This window comes from Neltuma alba, unplaced genomic scaffold, assembly GCF_004799145.2.
Source record: "Neltuma alba isolate B1F8T4 unplaced genomic scaffold, ASM479914v2 tig00005221_pilon, whole genome shotgun sequence".
Classification (NCBI taxonomy): Eukaryota; Viridiplantae; Streptophyta; class Magnoliopsida; order Fabales; family Fabaceae; genus Neltuma; species Neltuma alba.
This window is the reverse complement of record NW_021634022.1, coordinates 23028-40477: the sequence shown is the minus strand read 5'-3', so window position 1 is coordinate 40477 and position 17450 is coordinate 23028. Positions and strand designations below refer to the sequence as shown.

The following is a 17450-nucleotide window of genomic DNA, read 5'->3' as shown; positions in this document are numbered from 1 at the left end:
ATTTGTTATTTTCATAACGGACAAACAAAACGTCAGGAGCGAAATTTAACCGCGTTCTTAATTAGACAGCCCATTCTTAGGACGAGGTTGGAACGAAAGGGCGCTCTTATCACTTCAAACGTCTTCGTCGTGTATAAATAGGGGACGAACCCATTACGCATGCAGTCCAGAGTGTGATTAAAGGAAAACTGATCGACAAGGAGTCAATGGCGGAGAAAAGCAAGATTCTGATCATCGGAGGCACCGGCTACATCGGAAAGTATATAGTGGAAGCAAGCGCTAAGGCAGGCCATCCCACCTTCGCTCTCGTGAGGGAAAGCACCGTCTCCGATCCCATCAAGGGAAAACTTATCGACAATTTCAGAAACTTAGGCGTCAATTTAGTGCATGTAAGTCTCGTCTTCTATGGATTGCTCATAAGCATTGTTCTTGGTTGATCGGAGGGTAATTCAGAGTGTGGAGTCCAAATGCAGGGGGATCTGTACGACCATGAGAGTTTGGTGAAGGCCATCAAGCAGGTGGACGTGGTTATATCAACCGTGGGTCATATGCAGCTAGCAGATCAAGTCAAGATCATTTCTGCTATTAAAGAAGCTGGTAACGTTAAGGTATCACTCTTCCTTCTCAAACAATGTCTTCTTGTTCTTGAGGTCCGATCATATTCTGAAGAGGTATTTGTTTTGCAGAGATTTTTCCCTTCAGAATTCGGCAACGACGTGGATCGTGTGCACGCGGTGGAGCCAGCAAAGTCTGCGTTTGCGATCAAGGCCCAAATCCGACGTGCTGTTGAAGCCGAAGGCATACCCTATACTTACGTTTCAAGCAACTGTTTTGCTGGCTATTTTCTGCCCACATTGGTACAGCCAGGAGCCACTGCTCCTCCCAGAGACAAAGTCATTATCTTGGGCGATGGCAATCCCAAAGGTACTCCTCCGTTCTTTTGGATTTCAATGTGTTTTAACATGATTACTGGTGGTAGGTAGTGACATTACTGTTTGCATCTTTCGATATGGATTAGCCGTTTTCAACAAGGAAGAGGACATCGGAACCTACACAATTAGAGCTGTGGATGACCCTAGGACTTTGAACAAGATTCTCTACATCAGGCCTCCTAAGAACACTTATTCCTTCAATGAGCTGGTTGCCTCATGGGAGAAGAAGATTGGCAAAACCCTCGAAAAGATTTACGTTCCAGAAGAGAAACTTCTCAAGGACATCCAAGGTCTGTGAGTGTTCGTTGTAAAATTTGGGTTGTTATCTTGATGGCGATTCATTCATGTCTGACTGAATCTATGAAATTTTTTCCTATTTTGTTTGCAGAATCGCCTATTCCTATCAATGTGGTTTTGGCAATTAATCACTCGGTGTTCGTGAAGGGCGACCACACTAACTTTGAGATTGAACCTTCCTTTGGTGTTGAGGCTTCGGAGCTGTACCCAGATGTCAAGTACACCACCGTCGAAGAATACCTTGACCAATTCGTCTGAGAATTCAAACTCAGAATTGCGTGCTATGCTCCTCCGGTTGATTCAATAAATCTGTAATCTGAGTTTCTAGCTTCGGTGTTCGATGCCACTTTTCTTATCGTTTTTTTCCTTTAAAACAAACTGCTGTATAAACTCGTGTGTTGTACCCCAAATATCATATTTACTCCTATCATGATCTTGAGTTTGTTCAGAAAAGCTTATGGACAGAGAAATGAGAAAAGGAAATTGAGGGGGGGACTGATTACTGGAACTTGTATTTTGTTTTATGAGAAATGAGAATTGACTGATGGACTCGTAACTGAGGTGGCCTGCCAATTTTATTGTTATGTTTCATTCTTCATTAAAACATGTGGATGGAACTTTTGATCCCAAAAAAAAAAAGGAGACGTGGACGGAACCGTCGGGAAAAGAGAATGAAAAATGTGTATAAACATGTATCAACTTAAGGAAAGACAAAATAATTGGGCACCATATGAGTACCAAAAATAATTAGACAATACCTATGTGTATTAATTAATCTCAGGTCTAGTCGTATTAGAGTCAAAACTTGCGGTTATAGTTTTTTTTTATAATAAAAATAAGTTTGCTAAAAAATCCTATCAAATTTATGTAACATGTATAGAGAGAGAGACTTGAGATTTAAGAAAAATGTCCAACAACTGACCTTCTTTTGCCTTTGCTGATAAACATGGGATTATGTTCAATTGACTTATTAGCTGCATCATTAGAGATGCAGACTAAAAAGCATAGTAAAACAAGGGTGATTGGTTAACAGTACAGAACGATGTCTTGACCTCAAACTTCACTCCCATAAGAAAACAGGTTTAATCGTCCCAAAAATATTTACATTATTATTAGAGCTTGTTGGGCTTGGAATACCCTTGCACATAATGAATGACAACGTAGCCCCACAATGAATCAAAGCTCCCCATTGTACCCACCCAAACAAAGGGCTAATTTAATTAGCAACTTTGAGTTGTTTTTTTAAATTAACTATATATTGAGTCTCAGTGTATTGCATGAAATCCCCTAACTATATTTACAGTTCGATGAACAATGTGAGTTTCGATGCACTTTATTGATATTTTGAATTTGGTAAACATGTATTACATCGAGTCCAATGTTAATCTGCTAATTAGAAGACCTTGTACCAATATAATCTCAAGAAATATTTTTTCTTACAACATGAAGCCGAAGGAGATCGACCCCACAAAAATCCAATTCATAGAGCGGTTGCTTGGGTTTACAGAAACCTTTCCAACAAAATAAAAGGCTCTGTTTCTGGCCATCGTCATAATGCAGGCGTGCTGAAGGCAACCAGTCTTTCGCAATGATTACATAAAACAGAGAGAGTCTCTTTTCCTTGCTTAATTATTTGCAATGAATGATAGGGATGCTTCATCCACAAGTGAAAACTTCACCCACTGACATGTATGCTTACTGCAACAAACTCTGCAAATATATAGATGCAATCGATGTAATTTGGAAGTCAAAATGACGACGCTATAAGAAGAAAGCACAACCTCCACACCAAACTTTGATTCGTTTGTGAAAGTTCTTTTTCTACATTCAACCAACCGAGAATGCCTTAAATACATTTTTTTAAAATTATTTACTAGGGGGGAATAGTAATCTTTATGGTACATTTTTAAAATTATTTACTAGGGAGGAATAGTAAGCTTTATAGTTACGTTAATCTTAATTTATAATCAATATGTTGGGAAAAAAGAATCATTAAGTCAATATATCGTATAATACGGATATATTTAACAAATCTATAAAAAAAACTTTCTTATTCATGAGTCATGAGTTGCATGACTTATCTCAAGTTATGTGCAGAACACAAGACTCACAGTCCAGCTAAGAATGAAACATTTGATTCCCAACCTACAAAAATCAAATATGTTCTATCCTCTATATCATGAAAAAAATACTAATTGACACCTATGCAGTATGATATAATAATACGCATTCTCATCAACTTTGTAAGGAGTTGGAGAAGGACAGGAGAGAGAAGTCTGGGATCCGAAGCCAGCGATCAGCATCATCAAGTACTTGCTCAGTCGATTCCTGTTTGTTCAACTTGTGTTTTTGGAGAAAGAAGCTTAAGCCCATCTGTGTTGTTTCGTTGATCATGATACGAATATGAAGGCAGTGATGGACTTGGTGCTGGTGAAGGAGCCATTTCCTCTGCAGCTACTATCCTCAAGGCTGCCTCTACCTTTGTTCTGATTCTGATCTTCGCATCATTCTCTGGCTTACCCATCATTCTCCTAGCCTTCGTTCTCTCTGTTATGTTTCCTGCAATATTTCAATACGAACCAGAAATAGAAAACGAATATTACCAGGGCTTAATTCTTGAAAAGGTGGCAAAGAACTGAACCTAACCAGCAAATATGGTCATAGCGGAGAGAACCAGAGGTGTCTACCATTTACACTGAACTCGGACTGGGAATTCTCTGACAAGAGAATAAGGGTCGGCGTGATGATGGTAAGGAATGCCCAGAAGACGAATATTGGAACCAGAGTTCTGTCACTCATTTGTCGTAACTGCAACTAACGAAACCAATATAATGAAATGCACATATCCAATCCAAGGTTTATAATAAGAGGGAAAGGCGGCGTGGTTACGCTCTGAACATGAAGAGAATAGTTGGCATGTTTCATAAAGATCGCTCTTGGAGATTTGAAACTTGTCAGATGGGTGTTTGTGTAGCGTTGCTTTGATATAAAACAAAAGAATCAAATAACAAGGGAATCATAAATTATTGGATGGTTGTTAATAGCCAAGCTATCGGCCACCAGGCTTTTGCTTCCAAGTCAAAATCTGCTTTGGCTAATCATTCATGCTTTTATACATGTGGTTTTCTTTGTTGTGCCTTTCCTCTTACTCAAATAGTTTTGGTTTTCTTCTTCTGGGAATGACTGGGTTGAATTTAGGAGGCACAGAATAATTCATTGACTCAATATGGGATGATTTATTCTGTAGGGAGGAAATGCAAAACACTCAGATAAGCCTTCTAAGAGAAAAGAGAGTTAAACATGTAACAGTCGTGGTGAAAGCACTTCAAGTCTTATATAAGCAGAAAGCAAAAGTTTCTCAACAAATGGCGTCTGCTGCGTAACTGAACATAAAAAGATTTGCAGGCGTGAAAGCGTGTACATATAAAAGCACAGGTCCTTCAAAATTTTATAGGTCCTAGTGCTCTGTATGTTGAGCATGCCAAGCGATAAGTAACTAGGAAGATCCGTGCATTTATTGACCAAGAGAAAATTTGCTAAACATTCTTAGATGCAGGGTATATAGAATGCACAACTTCGCCTTCACTTCTTAACATTTTTTTATTAAGAAAAATTCAGCTTACTTATATCCATTATTTATTATGTCAGGTTATTAAATTGAACATAGTCATGCATTTTAATTTTTTATATGAATTTATAATTTAATACTATTAACTGTTAATATTTTAAAAAATAGAGTAAAATACACTGTTTATCCTTTGATGTTATCTCAATTACAAAAACCTCTTTTTTATTTGGAAAACGTATATAAACCTCTCTTATAGTTAAAACATATGATGCACAGACCTCTTTCTTATATTTAAGATTTTATTTTTATCCACCCAAACTGTTAGTTGACCGTTAGGTTTGATTTTAAATTATTTTTTGACCAAAGTACCCCCTTTTAAAATTAATAATTATTTAGATATTTATATTTTCTAAAAAATGTTTTTATAAAATTAAAAAATAATTATCTTTAAAATCTGTAATATGTTATAAAATTTATTGATTTTGATCTAAATCATAAAATTATCTAATTTTAATATTTTATCATATTGATTATAAATTATTTACTTTGATTTCTTTTAAATTGTAAAAACATATTTCAAATACATAGTTTTTGTTTATCATAAAATTTAAATAATATAAGTTTAAAAGATTTTATAAATTATTTAAATTTATAATTCAAAAATTTTAAACACATCTTTGTTACAAAAATTTATAAACATATTAGTTAAGCATATATAAATTTATTAGAAATTTAGTTAAATTTTCAATCAAATCTTTTATGTTTATCTTAACTAAATGAAATTGATGTAATTGTAAAAATTTAATTTAAGAATTTATTAGAATGAAGAGTAAAATAGTAAATAAATTTTATTTTAATATAAATTTCAGTTAAAAATAATATTTTTAAAAATTTTTTAGAACACTCCTAACGATGTTAGCTAATTGGACTAAACTGTATGCTTTAAAATAGAAGGGAGTTTTGTATAATTGATATAAACTAGAAGGATAATCAGAGCATTTTACTCTAAAAGATAATATATGTGATTATATGTGATTGGAAGCAACTTAGTGTAAGTATCCCTTAATCTTCCCTCCTAAGGTCTTAGTGCATCATAATTCTTATAATTTAAAATTGAAGTTTATTACATGTTAATAGAGTAGAAAATGTGATAAAAAGCATAAATTATTTACATCAAATTTTTTATATTTATTGTATCAAATTTTATAATTACACATGACTATGTATCTTATTTTTAAAATATTAGTATTAAATAATATTTAATTATAAATTTATGAGGGGAAAAAAAGGAAAAATCCCAAAAAAGGTCCTTGGAATATGGGAAATGCCAGATTGGGTCCTTAAATTTCGAAAATGACAGAATGGGTCATTGACCCAATCTGTCATTTGTGAAATTCAGGCGAATTGACAATTTTGCCCTCATTTATTCATTCACTACAATGATTCAAGGAATCACTATAAGAGTTTAGGTGTTACCTAGATTCGTGTAGTGAATAACTACTCACTTTTTCATAGTCAGGTGTCTTGTTATTAACTACAACTAATTCTGTAATCACTAGAACAATGTAAGTATTACCTAAATTTGTATAGAGAATAACTACTCATTTTTTCATAGTCAAATATCTTATTATCAGCAGGTACCTTATTATTAACTACAACGAATCTTGTAATCACTAGAACAGTGTAAGCGTTACCTAGATTTGTTTAGAGAATAACTACTCACTTTTGCTCAGGAGCAAAAATGTCAATTAGCCTGAATTTCACAAATTACAGATTGGGTCAATGACCTATTCTGTCATTTTCGAAATTTAAGAACCTAATCTGATATTTAGTATATTCCAAGGACTTTTTCTGGGATTTTTCCAAAAAAAAAATCCAAACTCGGCTTGTCCATGGACAATTTCGTAATTCGATATGCGATCCATTGGCACCAAAATTCGAAGCCCCATTTTGCCCTCCCGACTGTGCGGGATATACTACCCTACCACTCGAAGGCACGGCTTCTGGGTTGAAGCACAGTCACGCTCCTCCGTCTTCCCCTCACAATACACAAACAGGAAAACTTGCAGAGAGATTGAGCTTGCAGAAGCTCGAAACATCCCCAGACTCCACGGACCTTCAAAAGCATTGCAAATGGGAACCTTAGGGAAGGCCATATACACCGTCGGATGCTGGATTCGAGGGACTGGACAAGCCATTGATCGGCTCGGAAACCGTCTCCAGGGCGGTTACTATTTCCAAGAGCATTGTATGCACCCTTCCTCCGCTCTCTTTCTGAGATTTTAGGTCCAATTTTATCTTCAATTTGTTCATTAAATAGATAATTCTTTATATCCTTTCGTTGTAGATTTTGTTTGATCCATTATGATGAAATGCTGTCTGATTCTCCGTTATGTCCTTTAACAGAATTCGATTGTTGCTTTCATAGATCGATGTTTATCATAGTGAAGTCATCCTTAATAAGGCCTAGCTATAATGTTCATCCCAAATGTGTATGAAACAGAATTGACTAATTTATTACTTTTAGGGTTCTTAGTTCTTGTAACTTCAGTGAAGACAGTGGAGACTGCGTATCATTCAACTTGCGACAAAGAGTCTGGACTACATTAAATCTATCAACACGAACAACTATCCAATTTGCACTTTCTCATCAATAATATTTTTTAGTGTTAAGGAGTTGCTAATAACTTCATCGACATTTGAAAATTATGATAAAAATAATTAGAGATAGGAATTGGCAGTATGACGTTTCTGATTAATTTATAGTATTTAGCAGCGTAGTTACATTGCGTATTACAATTTAATAGAAAGACTATGAAGCTGTAGTTGAATTAATATAGGACAAAGAGATGGGATGTTCTATTTTGGACGCTCAAATTCATTATTATGAAGCTTCTAGCCACTGTTTCTCTCGAGAATATGATGATTGATTGTTTTCCTATTCTTTTCCACGCTGTATAGGTGCTGACGTTCACTGTCGCGGCAAGTTATAGATTCCATCCTGCCTTCCTTGTAGAGATTGTATTAGGTCTTACTGTACATTATTGATTATTGATGATGGAAGTATTTAGAATATGATGCAGCAAGCTATCTTGCTTTGGACTTGCTATTATACAAAATTCATTTTTCTGCTCTCATGTTTTGGTTTATTGAAAAAATCAATTATTTTGCATATGAATATATGAATAAATATATTAAAAATGGAATAGCATGCTATCTCTTTTACTTTAGCTTCTCAAATTTAACCATGAATTGTCCTCCTTCTGGTTTTTCTTGGGCTTTCTCTCACTGCTTTGCTATTATGCCATGTAAACTTACAAATCCGTTTTCTTTTTCACTGTGTTTAGTGTCTAGGCATCGAACTTTGATGAACATATTTGATAAGGCTCCTGTTGTTGATAAGGATGCATTTGTTGCCACAAGTGCCTCAGTCATAGGAGATGTTCAAATTGGAAGAGGATCATCAATTTGGTATGGATGTGTCTTGAGAGGTAAGGTCTTTTGATCATTTTTTTTAAAAAAATAATAGCTTGATCATCAATTAGAAGTGGAAACATTTTAGCGGTTTAATGCTTCAGTGGCTTATTAGATCAATGTTTGGAATAATTTGTTGCACTTACTCTTTAATTTTCTGCCGGGTCATCATTGTTGTGGAAACAATGCTATCCAATTTGGAGCTTTCATCTACTTCCCAACCATAATTTTCTGGGAGATGGCTCTCTTATCTGTTGATGAAAGGGAATTATGGAACTTATGTTCTCTTCTATATGCATGCATAGTACTATATGTTTGATCTTTATGTGTAGGTGACGTGAACAGCATCAGTATTGGAAGTGGGACTAACATCCAAGATAACTCCCTGGTGCATGTTGCTAAGTCAAATTTGGGTGGGAAGGAGCTGCCAACTATTATTGGGAACAATGTTACCGTTGGTATGTAATATTTTTTCCCATGAATGATGCTGCATTCTACCCTTCATGGGAATTTTATCAAATTTTTCACTGAGCAGGTCATGGCGCTGTTTTACATGGCTGTGTTGTTGAGGATGAGGCTTTTGTTGGTATGGGCGCGACACTACTTGATGGTGTTGTTGTTGAGAGACACGGTATGGTTGCTGCTGGTGCCCTTGTCAGGCAAGATACAAGGATTCCTGCTAGGGAGGTATGGTGTATGCGCATCTGCTGGTTTCTTGTGAAAATTAGGATTGCTTTCATGTGTGTTTGGAGCATGATTACCATTGTTGAGTTGAAATATACAATTAATGGTACGACAAGGGGTCATGATTTTTAATGCAAATCTCTCTGGTATGTTTTAGGGAACTTTGTTTTGTTATCGTAGATACTTTTAAGGTTCTGTAGAATTGAACGCTAGCAGGATATTGTATGAGTTTGGGATATTCTAGAAGAGTTCATTCTTGTCAACCATGTTTATTAGGCGTTTTCTGTTTACTTATGACTAAAGGAATGATGTAGTGTTAACGCATAAAAAATTTACTGGACTGGTGACAAGTCTGAATCAGGTTACCCCCCCCCCCCCCCACACCCTTCTTAGATGCTGGTTATATTAATCTTCAGCCATGATCAGTTAGCGCCAGCCTACATATGTTCCAGGTATGGGGAGGCAATCCAGCAAAGTTCTTGAGGAAGCTGACGGATGAAGAGATAGCATTTATCTCTCAGTCAGCCACCAACTATACTAACCTTGCACAGGTCCATGCGGCTGAAAATGCCAAGTCCTTTGAAGAAATTGAGTTTGAAAAGGCGTTGCGGAAAAAGTATGCACGTAAGGATGAGGAGTATGATGCCATGTTGGGTGTCGTTCGTGAAATCCCTCCAGAGCTTATTCTTCCAGATAACGTCCTTCCTGATAAAGCACAGAAAGCTGCTCAAAAGTGAGTTCTGCAAAAATGAATGTTCTGTTTAATTCCAATTTTGAAATGGCATCAAGGATATTTCCTTGTTTTGGTCAAATTCATAGAACAGGGACTACTGTCATTCCCAATAATGGTAGACATGTTTTAGGCTACAAATATGGCTTCTTTCCAGATTTGATCATCCATGTGCCATGAGATCTTTGAATTTGTCTTTCACTTTAGGAACGGAGCTTGTACTGCAAGTGTTTGTGAATCGAGTGCCCTGGTTGCTCGCGATTATTTAATCCTCCGTCATTTGAGTTATTTACAGCCCATCGTTTGTTATAATTTAGGATGTGATATACATTTTAATGTGCATTATATGCTAATAATACTAATTTATTTTACATTGAATTTTATTTTTTTAAATAAAATTTAATGTTGATTTTATCTTAAATAAAACAAGGCTTAAAATAATGGGAAAATGACCAAAAAAAAACTGAAAATTTGTAAATGCCACATAAGAAATACCAACAAAATTTTTTTATCACTTGTAAATTCAGTGTTGTCAACACTAAATAAAGTATTTTTATTAAGCTTGATTGGAGATTTAATAATTTTCAGCTTCTTTTTTTGTTATTTTTCTAAAATAATATCAACTTTAACTGTAAATTTAAAGACAATGATTTAAATTATATAAATACTTGTATTTAGAAGCAAAATAATTGAAAGTAGAATTTATAAATAGAGATGGGAAGTATAATAAGCTAGTCAATATATCCTTTCAGTCCTTAATGTGGACGTAGAACCTAATTATTGAATTGATTTTAGTGTAGATTCGCTTTTAATATTTATTAATTTTTTTAAATTATCTTTATTGATATTTTTTAACCACAATCAAGTGGGAAAAAGAGGGGGATATTAAGAAAAATAATTATAACATTTTAGAAAAAATATTATATTTTTTTAATAATTAAATAATTTATTTTTTTTTAATTTAATCAAATTAGTTAAATATACTTTTTGAGTATACACAATCTAATCTCAATTTTTCAAAATTATCTAGGTATAGTATCAATGGGATGGTTTAGAGTCTGTTTGGATAGCACATTCGGAAATACAGCTTTGGCATGAGTTCATTTGAAACAGAAAAACCTACCGTTAGATTAAGTTACATGCACGCGCAATTAAAAAATGACTAATTAAAAAATAAAAATAAATACACGTGTCCGCAACAACTTATAAACAGAATCATCATTTTAGAAAATGCAAAAACATCGCGTAAAAAATAATAACGCATGGTATTACTTATTATCCGATATAAATATAATTAATTTTTTCATTATAGTAAAATACTGCCCTCTTAGCATAAAAGCTTTCATTTGATATATTTCTATCTTAAAAGTACAAAATGTTTTTAAATCATTACCATAACAGTTTCACATCTTATTGGTAACCCAAAAGAGAGCACAACTTCAAAAACAACACATCAGCTTTCTCTTGTTTACATCATGTTCCTCCTGTTCCACGATATTGACAACGTTGAAAGTAGGGCTGTTCACGGGACGGATCGGGACTGGGACAGGCCAGTCCCGATTCTGTTCCGATGAACAGTTACGAGACAGATTTTCTGTCCCGTGTCCCGACCCGTCCCGGGATTGTCCCGATCCCAGTCGGGACGTCCTGAAAATATTTTTTTTAATTTTTTAAAAAAAATATGATTTTTTTAATTAAATTTTTTGAGCTTAAATCTTATAAAAACATCTCTTTATTTTTTTTTTATTTGTTCAGGTACTCTTAAACAAAAGCTCAAAATATTACATATAATAGTCATTAAAAACTCTAAACAAAAGCTTTTAACGCAATAAAAACTTACTAAAAATTCTAATCATCAATAATCTCAAATGATTAACAAATATAAAAACTCTAAATAAATATATCTATAGATCCATACAATAGTTTCAAATTTTAAAAAAATATGAAAAAAATGATATTATATAAATAGAATAAAAAATTAAAAAAATTAAATAAAAAAAAAAAGAGGAATCGGGACCGGAACGACCTCGTCCCGTCCTGATCCCTTTTTTATCTCGTTCCAGTTTGTCCCATCCCGAAAAATTTCAGAACGGATCCGTCCCGTCCCAATAAGACGGAGACCGGAACGGGTCGACCGGGACGGGCCGACCTTAAACACCCCTAGTTGAAAGAAGCATATTTCCGCAATGTCAATTCTTCTTTCTCTCTCTCTCTCTCCCCTCTTTTTAGGGGGGCGGGGTTGTTAATGACCCTATAAACTTCTTCAAATTTAAACTGAAAAAATGCCACGGCAATAATTAAGCACAGCCAGTCTGCCTACCGTTTTTGCCAGCGCAGGATAGTAAATCGGCCACTGAGGAAGACCACAAGAAACTGCCATGAAACTGTTGATAATTATGAGCCAATGATGAGTTGTATGGGAAAAAAAAAAAACGATTAAGAAAAGAATCCATCAGAAAAACTCGTCTTCCACAATCCCACAACACATTAACATGCCACCTAATCATCAAATGTCCATTGGAGCAATTCCTTGGTCTGCACCAGCACCTTGATCAGCGCCAGCATCCTCCCCACTTGCTGGCTGAGATTCAGCTGACGGAACTTCCTCCTCCTCCCTCACGATTTCAAAAGCATCAATCATCTGTTGTACAGTGTCTTGATCCAGTATGTGGAACGGCTCACCAACTCCAACCACGGCAACTGTGCATATGGAACTCTTGAGCTTCTCCCCTTGTAATGTCTCCCTTGTAGCAATAAGTGCGTCTTTAATCAGATCTTCCCGTGAAGAGCCCGAAAAGTTCTCAAACCTACGTTCTAAGTACGTCTTTGCAGCTTGTGAGCGCGACCCAATTGCAAAAGCCTGATATTCAAAGTAGTTTCCACTTGGGCAGTTGTAATAGAGATGAGCTCCAGCTTCATCTAATCCAGCCACCAGGAGACCAACACCAAAAGGCCGTTTCCATGACCGCTGGGTACAAACCTATCAATCTAATACAGATCAGAAATAGCAATCCAAGGACCACCTCAACCGAGTTACTGGCCAAAAACCTTGGCAATACGATATGCAGGTATCACTTCGAAAATAACGAATACAAAGCCTCCACAGCAATTAAATATTATATAAACACAAATCCCTGGAAGAATACCAGTCCTGGACTCCTGGTTTTGTTAAAAAAATTGGCAACAAACTCAGATGTTTAATCTGCTAGAAATGAGCCAAAAAGGTTAAAAGATCCTCCAGACAACCATAGAATGATGAGCAAAATTTTCCAGTTTCCTTCCCGTAGCCAAATCTCAGGTCGACTAAAAGCACATCTAAGATGTACCCCAAAAAACGCTGAATTTTCCTGTAAAAACCCACTGAATTTTGATAATAATAATATAAAAAGATTTCAATATTCAGAGATTTTCTACCTTTCAGTTTAAAAGTATGAGATACAAGTGCACATCAATACCTTATTTTATTCTGTTCCTTCAATTTTTAGGATCAAAATGGACTTCATTTTCTGAACAGTTCTACTAGCATCGAGGTGGGGGAAATTTATTCAACTGAACAAATTGACTTTTGTTTAAACAATAGATATTGTTGAAATTGAAACGAAACAAGTGCCAATTAAGAATACAAATTGAACCAACGTGCAGTTGGTTGAGCTGGTAAGTAGGCTCGCCCTCCGTAAGGATGAGAATGCATGTTTGAATCCCGGGAAGCGCTCTCGTTGGGAGAAGGGCCAACCCTGTCTATGTGGGCGGCACTCCTGCCCTTGAGTCCGGATTAGTCGGTTGCCAAAGGCGTCGGATTACCGGGCAGTATTTCACCCCAAAAAAAAAAAAAAAAACAAATTGAGCGCTGGGAAAAATGATACAGATCAGGCATTCAAATTATTCAGTCCATGGTGATGGTGATAGACCCTTTTTTCTTAAATGAAGGAAAAGAATCACAGAGGCTTTGTCTGTGACATAAAACTGTTTGATATTTCAAGTAAAGAGCACAGCATTTCAATTGAGGGACAGAAGACAAGATTATAGACAGCAAATGCAACCTTCAATTGGTGGATAGAAAACGTAGTTTTGATATACAGTGACATTAAATAAATGAAAACATGTTTTGCATGCACCATTTGATTATGAAATGCAGTATTTGAATGTGTTAGGTCTAATACTTCATGTCCCACCATATCAAACACAGATAAAGCACAAAATAGAGCAATTACTCCACAATAGAGTTTTAGGCAATCAAGTATAAGAACAGGAATGAAACTTCAACTACTTTCTTTTAGTGCCACACAAAACCTCCAGATCACAATAAACCAAATGGCATTAGAAAGTCCTAGAGTGTAACTAATATGTGGACTTGTGTTCCTTTCAACCATATCTTTTTTATAGCATATCTCGTTTATATGATAAAATTCCAGCTGCATATCATTGTGTACCAATACAATTTGCTATTAAAAAATAAGTCTCGAAATCCATAATATAATTACTATTGTGTTATAAGGTGATTTTACACTTATTGTGACTTGGCAAGTCTAAAACATCTGAAAGAGAAATGAAAAGAAACTGCAGACAAATAGCATTGTCATCTTATATTAGCCAGATCAGTGTACTTGAAGCTTGGGGGGGGGGGGGGGGGAATCCTATCTGTCTAAAATGATTGATTGTCTAATCGGTGCCAGCAGTCTCATGCTAAATTAAAAAGATACCTATCAAATAGTGAGCTTATCTGACGAAGATTCGAGTAAATATACAGCTCCGCGTTTGATCTATCAGTTAGTGAGGTCCCCCCCCCCCCCCAAAAAAAAAAAAAAGTTATTAGTTACCCCCACCGCAACAAAAGAATGCTACAGTCCCTAAAATAAGTCTTTTCCTGCATAAAGTAGACATGATCGATTGTTATATCTTCTGGAATATCAAAATCTACATCCTTATCTGACAGCAGCATAACTGCAGCTTCGATTTTCTATTTTTACTTCAAGATTGAAAACAGCTTCATCATCTGTCTATTAATCTCTCAAACATGCAATGTAGCATAGAAAGCCCAAGGATTTCACTCCTAGAGAAGAACAGCTTCCCCAAAATTAGACCTGACAGAATTATTTACTAAAATGCAAAAGTGATTAATGTACAGAAATGGGGGGCACAACAAAAATTAAAAAGGATGATTTCTTCGGAATCCAAAAAATGCACATGCTCCCGCATTCTAGTCTTCCTTTAACCAATTTCTTAAAACTCCCTCACTTTCTGGGGGCAGACTATTGAAAGACATTTCAACCCTAAAGAAAGCTAGCCCTGCTTGTTCCAAACAAAACCCTAGCTTTAATTCCACGATCTAAACACTAGCAATTCTGCGACTTGCACTTAATAACGACCACAGCAGCAGAAAATGACAGTTAATAATGCAAAATTAGAAGTGAGAAGCCCCAGTACAGTTTAAAATATGACACGGACCTGGGCCTTATCAGCGAGTTGAACAACGAGTCGACCAACAGGAAGAGGGGACTCGAAGGTATAGTTGTAGTTGATACATTCGGATCGCATGTAGCGGGAGAGAACGCGACCATCGGCAGTGAGACCAGCGATGGCAACGCCTATGTGGTCGTCAACCTTGAAAATCTTTTTCTGGTGAGAAGAAAGCTCGGAGTTAGCCTTGTTGACACAAGCGAGGACCACGTGGGTCTTGGATCGGAGTCCAATTGCGGCGGACCCTTGTTTCACTGCCTCCATAGCGTACTCCACCTGGAACAGCCTGCCGGCGGGGCTCCATGTCGTCACGTCCGTGTCGTACTGGTTCCTGAACATTGCTTACGATGTCGTCTCCGATTCACCTAGCCGCACGGTTTCACTCCTTACCGTCTTCGGCAGTACAGTCCGCCTATTTAAATTAGGAACTACAAGGTCTTTCTTCTTCCCCAAGCCTAACTAATAATTCTGCTTTATGCGGTGAACTCAACTCCAAGGCAGGAATACAATATACCCCGATCTCACATTCATCTGCTCTGCCCAAGTTTTGGCGCTCCAGCGTCGTTTCCCGCCCTAAATGGGCTACCCAAAAGCTCTCGGCCCAAATTATGCATGATCCAATTTTCAGAGGTCTCGCACAAACATTTTGACCATCCAAACGTTGGGATTATTAGAGGAGATCTTCAGCCTGCCAAAAAACCCAAAACAAAGGAAGACACAAAAGTTTGATAATAGCCCGAAGCAGACTAACAAGAAACGCAGGCCGAAAAAGCTAGTAAAAGCGATGTCCAAAAGAAAAGCATGTAGCAGTCAGGGATGGGATAAGTGAGTTTTGAAAAACTAAAAAAAATAATAATAAAAGGAAAAAGTAAAAAGGCAGAGCTATCTTGTATTGGTAGTATCGAGAAAAAATGGAAATTAAAAAATACAAAGGAAAATAAAGCAATAAAATGGAAATTAAAAAAATACAAAGGAAAATAAAGCAAGTTATTGCTTTCTTTGGCCTACAAGCTATTTCTTTATTCGTTGTGTGTAGGGGAAAGTTAGATTTGTTTATTTGATTTTACCAGGCAGTTAAAATAACTATTTACCAGCTAAGTGCTGTATTCAACCTATGCAGATCTCCCCTTGTTTTCATCCGCTATCCAACAAAAATATGCTCACAGAAATTTATCTTGCAATTTGCCAGCCTCCATGTCTTTTATCTATCTATTGTCGCCCAGGAGGAAAAAGAACATATATCTTGTTGTTTGATCTTATTATAGAGGAACAAATAAATATTTACAAGTGTTACGTTTCGGTTAAGTAGATCCTCAACTCCTCCTTATGGTATAATACACAACACAATCTTAAATTTGATGACATGCGGGTGTCAGCTACCCCCGCGGGTGCTGCCCCTTGATTTTGGGATTATTCTCAAATTTTTTTTTGCAGAGTTTTTTTTATCATTAGATTCTATATTAAACGTGTGACTTTTGATATTTTATTGGCAAAAAAAATAGTTTAATTTTGAATTTTTTTATGATTTTTTAAAAATTTAATGTTCTAAGTTAAAAAGAAATTGAACAATTTAAAATACTGAATTTTGAGAAATCGTAAAAAAAATTGAAAACTAAATCATTTTTTTGTAAATAAAATATCAAAATGTCACATTTTATTTAAAATTTAATGGTAAAAAACTGCAAAAAAAAATATTTGGAAAGAGCTACAAAATTAAGAGGCAGCTGATGCCGTCTCAAATTTGACCAATCTGGTATCATAACACTCCGATGTATATATACTGCCAACTTTTCTTTTGACCTCAAGAACACATACTTTAACTCGCTACCAGGTGTTGAGATAACTCCTTGCTGCTGCTATTTTTTTTTCACATTAGAAAACAATTAAAATTGATCGAACTCTTTAAATGCGACGCAGATTCGGAGTTTGAAAGCTTAATTCTCACCTGGCAATCGGGAGGGCGCGTAAAGTGATGATAGCTCAGTTTTATTGTTGTCGTTGTTGGTACTTTTTTTTATGTAAAGTAGCGGTTGAGGGTGGAGGGACAAAGGCAAACGAAAGTTGAGATTCTAAAGCCCTGCCGCAAGGAGAGAATATATCAGAATTGGAAGTCACAAAAAGATACTAAAGCAAACGGCACATCCTAATGAAAAGCAGATCATGATCAAGCAGCTGGATCTACTTATATTTATTTGATTAGGTCATTGAATTCTCCCAACGTCATGATTGAGGTTAGATTCTCCCAAAACCAGTACCTCGTAATTCGTCCCTTTTACTGGAGAGATCTGTATAGCGATTGGGCTTACAC

At 35.9% G+C, this 17450-nt stretch overlaps 4 protein-coding genes across 5 annotated transcripts; 2 read left to right on the top strand and 2 right to left on the bottom strand.

Annotated features, from left to right (window-relative positions):
* Positions 1–137: 137 nt before the first annotated feature.
* On the top strand, positions 138–1785 carry LOC114747131 (isoflavone reductase-like protein). The gene is made up of 5 exons (XM_028935424.1): positions 138–389; positions 474–608; positions 687–924; positions 1019–1222; positions 1321–1785. The coding sequence occupies exons 1-5, from the start codon at positions 207–209 to the stop codon at positions 1485–1487; spliced, it is 927 nt and encodes a 308-aa protein (XP_028791257.1). The 5' UTR covers positions 138–206; the 3' UTR covers positions 1488–1785.
* A 1467-nt stretch (positions 1786–3252) lies between these two features.
* Positions 3253–4085, bottom strand: LOC114747123 (uncharacterized). 2 transcript variants are annotated; one of them, XM_028935415.1, is made up of 2 exons: positions 3876–4085; positions 3253–3788 (listed from the first exon to the last, which is right to left on the bottom strand). In XM_028935415.1, the coding sequence occupies exons 1-2, from the start codon at positions 3889–3891 to the stop codon at positions 3547–3549; spliced, it is 258 nt and encodes an 85-aa protein (XP_028791248.1). In that variant the 5' UTR covers positions 3892–4085; the 3' UTR covers positions 3253–3546. The 2 variants fall into 2 exon arrangements, with proteins under 2 accessions (XP_028791248.1, XP_028791247.1); XM_028935414.1 differs by having other exon boundaries at positions 3917–4085.
* A 2728-nt stretch (positions 4086–6813) lies between these two features.
* On the top strand, positions 6814–10063 carry LOC114747134 (gamma carbonic anhydrase 1, mitochondrial-like). The gene is made up of 5 exons (XM_028935428.1): positions 6814–7045; positions 8145–8288; positions 8604–8729; positions 8807–8958; positions 9408–10063. Exons 1-5 carry the CDS (start codon positions 6931–6933, stop codon positions 9690–9692), a joined length of 822 nt encoding a protein of 273 aa, XP_028791261.1. The 5' UTR covers positions 6814–6930; the 3' UTR covers positions 9693–10063.
* Positions 10064–11977: 1914 nt separating this feature from the next.
* Positions 11978–15647, bottom strand: LOC114747135 (proteasome subunit alpha type-1-B). The gene is made up of 2 exons (XM_028935430.1): positions 15131–15647; positions 11978–12665 (listed from the first exon to the last, which is right to left on the bottom strand). Exons 1-2 carry the CDS (start codon positions 15479–15481, stop codon positions 12192–12194), a joined length of 825 nt encoding a protein of 274 aa, XP_028791263.1. The 5' UTR covers positions 15482–15647; the 3' UTR covers positions 11978–12191.
* Between the last annotated feature and the right edge of the window lie 1803 nt (positions 15648–17450).

Coding starts and splice junctions, on each gene's coding strand:
- LOC114747131 (XM_028935424.1), top strand. CDS start 207: ATGGCGGAGAAAAGCAAGATTCTGATCATCGGAGGCACCGGCTACATC. Junction 609..686: donor AAGAAGCTGGTAACGTTAAG/GTATCACTCTTC, acceptor TTTGTTTTGCAG/AGATTTTTCCCTTCAGAATT. Junction 925..1,018: donor GGGCGATGGCAATCCCAAAG/GTACTCCTCCGT, acceptor GATATGGATTAG/CCGTTTTCAACAAGGAAGAG.
- LOC114747123 (XM_028935414.1), bottom strand. CDS start 4,028: ATGAGTGACAGAACTCTGGTTCCAATATTCGTCTTCTGGGCATTCCTT. Junction 3,789..3,916: donor GTCCGAGTTCAGTGTAAATG/GTAGACACCTCT, acceptor GAAATATTGCAG/GAAACATAACAGAGAGAACG.
- LOC114747134 (XM_028935428.1), top strand. CDS start 6,931: ATGGGAACCTTAGGGAAGGCCATATACACCGTCGGATGCTGGATTCGA. Junction 8,730..8,806: donor TGGGAACAATGTTACCGTTG/GTATGTAATATT, acceptor TTCACTGAGCAG/GTCATGGCGCTGTTTTACAT. Junction 8,959..9,407: donor CAAGGATTCCTGCTAGGGAG/GTATGGTGTATG, acceptor CATATGTTCCAG/GTATGGGGAGGCAATCCAGC.
- LOC114747135 (XM_028935430.1), bottom strand. CDS start 15,481: ATGTTCAGGAACCAGTACGACACGGACGTGACGACATGGAGCCCCGCC. Junction 12,666..15,130: donor AACTCGCTGATAAGGCCCAG/GTCCGTGTCATA, acceptor TTAGATTGATAG/GTTTGTACCCAGCGGTCATG.